The 9,784-nt window shown below is 41.3% G+C and overlaps 1 protein-coding gene across 1 annotated transcript; it reads left to right on the forward strand.

Moving 5' to 3' along the window:
* Window positions 1-591: 591 nt before the first annotated feature.
* loxl5b (lysyl oxidase-like 5b) lies at window positions 592-4,373 on the forward strand. The gene is made up of 7 exons (XM_034152839.1): window positions 592-1,396; window positions 1,996-2,104; window positions 2,485-2,622; window positions 2,711-2,867; window positions 3,764-3,859; window positions 3,999-4,114; window positions 4,302-4,373. Exons 1-7 carry the CDS (start codon window positions 592-594, stop codon window positions 4,306-4,308), a joined length of 1,428 nt encoding a protein of 475 aa, XP_034008730.1. The 3' UTR covers window positions 4,309-4,373.
* Window positions 4,374-9,784: the final 5,411 nt, after the last annotated feature.

The following is a 9,784-nucleotide window of genomic DNA, read 5'->3' on the forward strand; positions in this document are numbered from 1 at the left end:
ACATTTATACAAATACAAAAAAAACTACCATCTCATGACTACGTACTGTGTGTGGATAAACTGAGAACTTATGGCACTTAATTAAATTATTTAAGTACTCTAATGGATTTTTAAAGTCATACCAAATAAGTTGTTCTCTTTCGTGAAGTGAAGAGTAGAAGGGGATGGGATGTTTAAGTGAAATCAAATGATCATAAGCTTACATTTTCCTCTACTGGGCGGACTGGTTCCTGCCAATATCCAGGTTAAACGTTAACATTGAGATGACTTCAGTTAACACCTGTGCGTAAAGTTTACTGAGCAAACGTCCTTGTGTAAGTATTGTGTAACAGAACGAAGCCACGGAGAGGCATGGGTTAAATCTTCTTGCTAGAAAGTTTGACTTTGCGTAAGAAACTGGGATTCGATAAGTGAGCAGGAGAAAGTCTCCAGCCCTCCTCTGCTCTCCCCCTGAGGACTGATATGGTGTTCTGTGTCAGAGCTGCACTCCTGCTTTTCATCCACTTTCCACAAAGCAACATCTGCGCGTGCAATTCACACCACAGTCTTATTTATCACTAACTTACAGGAGTGACTTGTTTTTTAATTGCAATGGCACAATGGTCACTCTTATTTTTATACTTTTTCCATGGACAACTTCCCCTCATGTTTGGGCAGCAGCAGCAGCGCACAGTTGGCCCCTGGCGGAACCGGATCCAGTGGGAGAACAACGGGCAGGTTTATAGTTTAATGAGCACCGGCTCAGAGTACCATGCTCCGGTTCGGTCCAGAAGCCAGTCGAGGGTTTATGTGAGTGGCAGAAGGGATGGCACCTGGAGCCAAATGCCGGGAGCCCATAGAGGAGCCACTCCGATCAGACCCGGACAGGCTGAGTCCAGACAGGTGAGGACTGATCAGCGCCCTCCCGGAGCTGCAGGTTATGTGGCCACGCGGCGCTCAATCCCTGTACATCCCAATACCGTCAACGTCTCTGCACCGGGAAGATTTAGAGACTTACCCGTGAGGAGAAGTCGTATGGATGCTCTGTACACCAGAGGAGGAGATCCGGGGCCCGGTGCGCAATACCAGCCTTTACGCGCGGTGCCAGAGGCGATGGCTGTCTCCAGGCAACACGCGCAGACCGATCAATCCACCTCAGCACATCCAACCAGTCTGGAGAGGGTAGCTGAAGCCCCTGCTCCTTCCAGTGTACTCAGTCAGGCTGGTTCTAACGAGGCAAATGCTAACGGAGAGAACATGGCTAACGAAGAGAACATGGCTAACGACGACCCTCGAAACCCATTAAAGAACCACAGAAATTCGGTTTTCTACAACCCATATCCCACCAGAGGGAGGTCATCGGCCCGCAACCGCCGTCCGCCTGTCACGGGTTATGGTACAGGATATTTCCAAAATGGTAAGTTAAGTATCATAATCATGGAACATGTAAAGCCTTCTTATTTGCATGGATTCAAATGATCATGGCCAAATCTTACGTTTGAATCATCAAGTGTTATTTTAAATCAATTTCTCACTCAAGTAGAGGAAACAACTAAATTACAAGAAGGGATAACATCTTATTAGGGCTTTGAATCCTGGTCTGGCAGCTCAGCGATATTAAACACTTATTATGGCAACAAATACTAACAGCTGCTCTTACTTTTAGCCTGGACTCTACAGTATTTCAATTAATTATTCTAAGCAAGAAACACACACCATATGGGAGATAGTAAGCCTACTGTGTAAACTGTCCAAAAGGTGCACACACAGCATTAGGCAGCATATTCATTAGTCTTTTAATGTGCATTATAATAATTTGCATACATTGCCAAACAATAGCCTGAATGTAGCATAGCATTATCATTCTGAAATGTATATAAACATTCTAACCTTTAATCTTTCTTTCTTATGGCCCAAGTCAAGTCCTGAGTACATTTGGTGAATAAAGCGACTCTGACTCTAACCATAAAGATCTCAGAATTACAAAACCCTTTGTCCCTTTAACCGTCTCCTCAGGACTGCCGGACCTCGTGCCGGACCCGTATGCCATCCAGGCCGGTGCTTATATCCAGCGCATGCAGATGTTTGCGCTCCGCTGTGCAGCCGAGGAGAATTGTCTAGCCAGGTGAACTATTGTGCCAAAATGATTCACTTCACCAGAATGTAGACACTGAAGCAGACACACACACCTATACACTCAACACACTGGCATTTCCTTTATTTTGGCTGCCCATTGAACCTTAATTTGACTTGTTTGAGCAAATTCTTTTGTGGTTTAAGGATAACTTTCTATTACGTCTGTATCACTTTTCAATGTTGCATGACAACTGTATTGTTGATAGGGTTATTATGGAGCAGTGATTGTCCAACATGATGTCCTGTCAATATATTAATGTTCTGGACTGGTTTTCCCAAAAGCATTAGGCACAATGGCAAAATAAAACGTTTGCACTCTGACAGCAAGCCATTAGCACTTATGCCTGTTTCTCCTGTGATCCATCCAAGGTCGGCTTATGGACCCGGCGTAAGAGACATCGACTTCAGAGTCCTGCTGCGGTTCCCCCAGAAAGTGATCAACCAAGGCACCACAGACTTCCTTCCTGTCAAGCCCAGATATCAGTGGGACTGGCACAGCTGTCACCAGTGAGTTTACCTAGAATGAGAGTGATTGAACCTGGTAAAAAAACGACACCCTCAGATCGGTCTAATGTGTTTTGTTCTACCCCTTCAGACACTACCACAGCATGGACGCCTTCAGTAACTACGACCTGCTGGACATCGTCACTGAACGTAATGTGGCCGAGGGACACAAAGCCAGCTTTTGTCTGGAGGACACGGGCTGTGAACCTGGATTCAGGCGGCGCTACGCCTGTACATCTCACACGCAGGTAACATACAATTATTCAGTACAGTGTCAGTGTGTGACGTAAATGTTGTATTATCTTCAATCAGTGATAAGGAATTAGAAACACTCACTGCCATCTCTAGATATAAAGTTTAAGGTTTAAAATGCATGGTTATGTGGTTCAAAGTACGGGAAGGCAGTTCCCCCAAGTAAAGTATCCTGTCCTCAATACTAAATCTCATAAAAACTGGACATTTAAGTTACTTGCCAGCCTATAACAAACATTACAGGGAGAATGTTAATAACACAGATTCACCGTATGGGAAATGTTTGATTTGGTTTTTTTGTTAAAATAAACGGGTAGTAGTGAGTACCTGAGTAGTTATCTCTTGATCTGAATATAGTTTGTTTGTACCAACTTATAGGGTTGGATCCTGAAGTCTTGACATTTTTTTTTTCATCCTGAAAATCCACTCTCTTCAAATGAAACCACTTGAGTAGTTTTTTCTGGCTTTTCACACTTTCTCCAGAGACACAGCAGGCGTTTTACAACTGCTTCCACTGTGTCATTTTAATTTGATTTACTAAGTCACAACCTAGTGTCTGACTAGGCTCAGAGTTGCACAGTATCCTGTCTAGGAGTTGTTGGCAAATACTGCAGATCCACTGCTGAGAAATGTTTTAAAGTAGAACTTCAGTGAACGTCATTAAAATAGAATGAAAACATCCTGAGGACCTGGGAATACTTATTTCATCTGTTGTCTGGGCTCTGTGATTCTGGCTCAGCGCTGGTTTCTTGTAACAGCTTCTCTTCCAAAGAACTGTTTGTATAACTTAAGCTCAAATGTGCCTCATTTGCAGCACTTGTAGGAAAAATCTTGTCAAATTCGTCTCAAGAGCCACGAGTTGCCAATGAGTGTGTTTTGGTTGTGTTCTCAGGGCTTAAGCCCGGGATGCCATGACGTCTACGCTGCCAACATCGACTGCCAGTGGATCGACATCACTGATGTGCCTCCAGGGAACTACATCTTAAAGGTAACACATGTCACATGAACATCATATCATCTGCAAAAAAAATACGTTATTTATGGATTTTTCTCAAAACCACAAAAATGTTTTTTACTAAGAAACATGCAGAGCTGCTCAAACTGTTTCTGTTTCTGATTATTTTCAGGTTACTGTGAACCCCAATTCCAGCGTCCAGGAGTCAGACTTCACCAACAACATAGTGAGATGTGATATCACATACACAGGAATCTATGTTCAGACACGCAACTGCCGATTATCAAGGTACCGTACCACTGTTTCTGTTTAATATGAACGCTGCATGTGATGTTCTCTCTATCCAGATCAACTTAGAATAAAAAGATGAAATGGCAAAACATTCGGACAACAATTGAGAGATGCTGAATGAAGCCTTGTGTGTTTACAATTTGGATTTGTGTATTTAAATGTTTCCTTTTCTTTTCTTTTTCAGGAGTTGAAATCCTCCTTTTCAAGTACTATCTGCAGGATTTTAACAGCAAACATCTCTCCCTGTACTGTACAGAATCTTTAACTCTATCAAAAAGTGCAATTGGTGCTCGAGTATTATTGTAACTACTATAGTCTTGTGTTGCATGAATGGAAATGAATGCAACGTTTACACATATTTTGTACATTAAACTAGTCAGATCAGATTTACTGTGCTACAAATGTGCCTTAAATCATGACCAAAGTATTCTCTGGTCTAAAGTACTGTGTTCATATACATGTATTTCTGGATTGCTGGTTTATTTCTTGAAATGTGTTTTGTTGCCACTTTGTCTGGTTTGTTTTCTTGCTTCGTACTGTTAAAGGTGGGGTAGGTAAGTTTGAGAAACCGGCTCAAGATACACTTTTTGTTATATTCCATGGAATGCTCTTAACATCCCGATAGCAATGAATATCTTAAGTGCTTTGACAAAAAATTAATAAAAAAATGTCATCTGTGGAAGCCGTAGTACTGTAAAAAGCACAACCAATCATTTTAGCCGACCCGGCTAAAATAACTGGATGGCCTACCTGCCTGTCAGCCTTCCATCTGTGCACAAACTTATCTCGTGCCCTCATTGGTCATGTGCGCGTTCGTGTGTGTTGGAGAAGGGGCTCTGTAAGGAAGTGGCAGATTTCTTCCGGTTGTGTATTTTCAAATTCTAGCGCACTCGAGCTGGTTTCTCCAAAATTACCTACCCCACCTTTAATATGTGTACATCAGTATTTTTCACAGTTAATTTAAAGCATAAGATACTCAGTTTTTTGTTATTGTCAACCCTTAATGTGTAACTTCTCTACGAGTCTGTGGCTCTTAGCCCTAACTCCATTGGTTACCACTGAAGTCACAACAAATAGTTATTTCTAAACATATCGGCTTGAGAGTATTTCGCAAATATTACTAAAATAGGAGCAATTTTCTAAATTATTAAGGGACTTTATTCAACAGCTAGTGAGTATGTATAGTAGCAGGACAGTGTGTGTTAGTGCTGATCAATTCACTCACTGTTTTGATTAGTTGACAATAGGACAAATACAGAATTAAATTTATTCGTGGTCAGATTAGAAAATGGCAAATTTCTAATTTTATATTGAATAGTAAGGGTAGCATAGTGAAGTATGTTTTATACATGTGTGCTGTTGCTGTTGAGTGAATGAAACATTTGAAGATTGTTATGTAAAACTGTTAATATTGCTAAAGCCTTGTTGGTTGTAATATGTTGGCATGCTGGAATTATTGCAATAAAAAGGAAAAGGAGAGAGGGAGTTGTTATTATAGAAAACAAATATATTTTGAATGATAACCACAAGCTTCTTCTTTTGAAAATGTCCAAATATCTAGGGCTTATTTATTTATTTCAAACATTTTTTAATCAAGAATCCTTAGTGGAAAGAAAGTATCAGAGTGCTGTGCAGGACTGAATCAGTATTTTGTCCTTGTCCTGTTGAAAATAAGCGCTTCACTCTGAGAGATGCGTGTAGATCGTGGCCTCAGAGACAAACAGGGCGGCAGCAGACGCTGGCGGCATGTTTGCTGACAGTCCGCTGTGAAGACACAGGCCGCAGGATCTTATACTGCCGTGCCATATCTACTACAACTCAGCCAGAGCACCATGAATGGAGGCCTTTTCTCACCATCTCTTCCTTTGTGCATGTACAGTAGAGAGAAGTGTCTCTCCCGGCTGCTGTAAAAAAACTCCTTTCTGGCCCAGAGAGCGTTGCATTAAGCTTAATTCACGTCCTTGGGGATTGCCTAAGAAGCCAGCCGTTTACAAGAGCACTGAATATTTCGTCTGAGTGGGAGGATTGACACAAACCGCCAAAGAATATCTCCATTCAAAGATGTTTTTACCAAGGACAAATGTGTTTTTGCAGCAAGCACTAGACTGTTTCAAACAGCAAAAAAACTGCGTAGATTGGATTGACCCTGGAGGTTGCAGTACTTCACCTGACTTAAAGATGTGTTTATCTCCAACAAATCACTCCTTTTATATACAGGCTCCAGACAATGTATACTCTGTTTAATGCACAGATGTTGGGTATTTACAGCGAAACAGAACACTGAGTCTCAGCTTAAAGAAGCAGCGAACCGGGAAGATTAAGCCCAATTGAAATGGTTTACATTTGAAGTCACAAAGGTGCTTCCCTGCCAGAGTAGATTGTCTGTGTTATTGAAAGTGTCTGGAAAATCCCCCCATCTCCCATTCAGTCAACTCCATTCTTGCCTGTCTGGGAATTTTCCCAATTTACAGACAGTAACTATTTTGGCAAAAGGTCGCTGTAGGAAAAGCTTACATTTAAAATTCACAAAGTACAACTGAAGCTGAAAGAAAAATACAGATTGTATTCACTTTTTACTCTCTTAACAAAGTTCTTTATTCACTTCAAAGTCAGACTAACATTGTCAGCCCAAGAGCCAATACAAATTCAAGGGATGTTGAACTTTAAGCTGTTCTAACAAGCCGATCATGTGATGAATGTCTGGCTCATTTTGTTCCTCAGAACTCAGCTGGTCTCCTCCTTTTTGGACGGGCATGTCATTTTAAACATGTCATGCTATAGAGAAGACGGTGACTGTTTGCTCAGCTGTGGAGCTTCGCACTAGCATCTGGACGGAGGCTCTCGTTAGCCTTACACAAGCACAGAACAGCTTTGGCAAAGACCAGAAAAAAAGTGCTAGGCTGGCACCTCTCATTTTGCTTCAACACACACAACCCAGCATACAGGTAGGTAAGGTGTGGAGGGGCTGGGATTTTGCCATCTGCCTGCAGCCAACACTGAACATACTGTGGCAAGGAGAGACATTTTCCGGATGCATCTGCACGTAGGTGGGCAGTGTTTGGAGAGGTTACTAAGGCCAGGGTTTGGTATTTGCAGGTCATATTTCAACAAAACGGGGCAACGTGAGAGCCGACGGGGACGTAACAGAGGAACGTGCACAGCCTAAGAAGAGCGTCTTGACAGGTTGGTTTAGGCACAGAGCAGAGAAATTCCTCTGCATTTCTGTCATCCCGTTGAGATTAAGAACAGCGCTGGGGTCAGCCACAGACCAGCGAGGGCGTGTAGGGCAGACTTACTGGGCTACTTCCTCACCCCAGGGGTCACTTACACAACCAGCAGACACAGCCTCGTAAATGTGCGAAAAATACATAACGCGCTGAAACAAAACGCAGGGCAGTCATCTTGGAGTCATGATGAATTGTGTTCCTCTCTCAAGCTGGGTGGTATTGTGACTTGGGTGGTATTTGGAGAGTTGGCTCAAATAATTTGCTTTTCTTTTTATTGTTGATCCACTGTACTCTCTGTAAACTCTTCAGCACTCACTTCAAACACATGTGTTCATTATTCTGTAAAGCAATCTGTTCTGTTTTGTTCACTCCTAAAGTGACAACCCAAAAATAAAGTGAGTTTCTTATTTTACGGCAAATAACACTGTAAGACCCTTTTTTTTTAATATAATCGTGAATTTCTTGTTTGATTGTCTACTTACAATTGTGTTTCATGTCCACAGAAAGAAAACAGAAAATCCCAAATTGATCTTAAACAGTGGATTGCACTTTTCTGTTTAAATGGAAACTCAGTCCAAAAAAATCTAAATTATTTTAGTTGTGAGTTCTACAAGTATTTATTATATGACTTTAGAAAACTTATTTTAATTCATAGACAATCATGTGTACAAAGTTATCTTGTTCATACCCCACAGTAATCCATTTTTATTTTTAAATAAAAAAACAACAACTTGGAGTATCTACTAAGGTTGTTTTCTGTCCAGTTATAAAACACTTTGTAAGTTTGATTTCCAAGATGATACATAATATATCTAAAGCAGTGTGTTTATCCTGTTGTCTGCTCTGCTGTTCCTGCTCCCTCCTGCCCTACAATACCCTTTTTCCCGCCTTTTCCATCACGTGACCTTCCCCGCTCACTCACTCACCTGCTTCCCATTTCACTAATCAGCCTTGCAGTATATAAGCAGGCCTCATTCCCTCACAGGTCTTCAGTGTTGATTATCCAACTATTTCTTAGCTGTTTCTCTTCCCTCTTATCTGTTTTAAATAAAAAAATACTGTGGTGTGATTCAATTCTTAATTCTGTCTATATAAATATTAAAATATGCTAATATAACTAGCACCCTGCCCACTACTGTTGTGCTCCTATGTTGACTTGTGGAAGGAGCTGTACAATAAGGCTAACAAGATTCAGACATGTTGGACTCAGATGAGGAGTTTGCTGTGCAACAAAATCGACGACCAGCAGACGTATCAGAAGGGTAAGTTAGCATCTTTTATTTGCTTATGTTGGTTCTTAGATTGTTAGCTTATTAGCTTGGTGGCTTGTTAGCCTGCTAGCTTGTAACTGGTAGTGGCTGACACAACATTCCTGATTGTGAAATGGACAACGATTTTCAGTTTGTTTTTTTGGTCGATAGAGAAGGAAAGTTCATTGCCTAGTTTGAGATCCTTTCACAAATGTCACCACGCTAAATAATACAAACTTTCTGTACTGACGTTTCAGATTTCTTTGCTGACTTTTGTATCTCAGAGGCCGATTGGCTTTCACATTTATTTTAAATCTGATCTCTTTGTTTTTCCAGTGAATTCACTTTCCATCAATTAGAACTGCACGTTATTCCTTTAAGTTGTTTTCTGTCTTCCTGCCTGTTTCCAAAGTTTTCTGAGGTTTGTTGGGTTCATTAGCACTGATCAGTGTGTCAGTATCAGGTTGTAGCCTCTCAGACTGAAGTTGTTCAGCATGTTGTGGTTTTCCTTCCAGAATCCAAACACACCAGGAAACAATACTCTTCTAGACAGGAATCTGACACTTGTGGTATTACCAGCATCCTACTTATGTATTATTTTTGGGTAGATAAGACAAACGAGAGAGTGCTGTTCTTGGTCTGAATCTCTGTCTGAAATTCCAGAGTCATTCCTGTATTTGCTAAGGCGGCACGGCCAAGGGCTCAAACGGTGTGCCTTCTGTCTGACAAGATTCATAGACTGGGTATGCAGAAAGGCTCAGACTTGGACAGCCGGCCGAGACATGGCCTTTCTCAAAGTCCAAGAGGCTTTAGGTGCAGCAGACATTACTGAGATCCAGGCCTGCAGACCTTAAAGTGATCGCTCTGAGGATTGAGGATTGATGATTGTTTTTCCGATTCCAACTTGGCATTCACAAAGCGTTCTGAACAAGACATTTGTTTTCAAAGTTGGAGTTAGAAATAGAAGAGTTTGGGGAAAGGTCTTTTTAAGACAATACTTTTATCTCGCTGCCAAAACAGGCCTCTCCTATGAATAGCACGCAGAGTGATGTTGAATCTGGAATATGGAAACATTTCTGACACAGTTCATGACTAAGCTATAAAAATATTTAATATTTGATCTTGCAATAAAACACAGATTTTAAGAGATACAATGCTGCACATGATTTAATAGTCCAGTCAATCACTTC

Source organism: Trematomus bernacchii, unplaced genomic scaffold (genome assembly GCF_902827165.1).
Source record: "Trematomus bernacchii unplaced genomic scaffold, fTreBer1.1, whole genome shotgun sequence".
NCBI lineage: Eukaryota > Metazoa > Chordata > Actinopteri > Perciformes > Nototheniidae > Trematomus > Trematomus bernacchii.

Excerpts from the sequence above, each read along its gene's own strand:
- loxl5b (XM_034152839.1), top strand. The coding sequence starts at position 592 with ATGGCACAATGGTCACTCTTATTTTTATACTTTTTCCATGGACAACTT. Across the intron at positions 1,397-1,995 it reads TACAGGATATTTCCAAAATG|GACTGCCGGACCTCGTGCCG; the intron begins GTAAGTTAAGTA and ends CCGTCTCCTCAG. Across the intron at positions 2,623-2,710 it reads GACTGGCACAGCTGTCACCA|ACACTACCACAGCATGGACG; the intron begins GTGAGTTTACCT and ends CTACCCCTTCAG.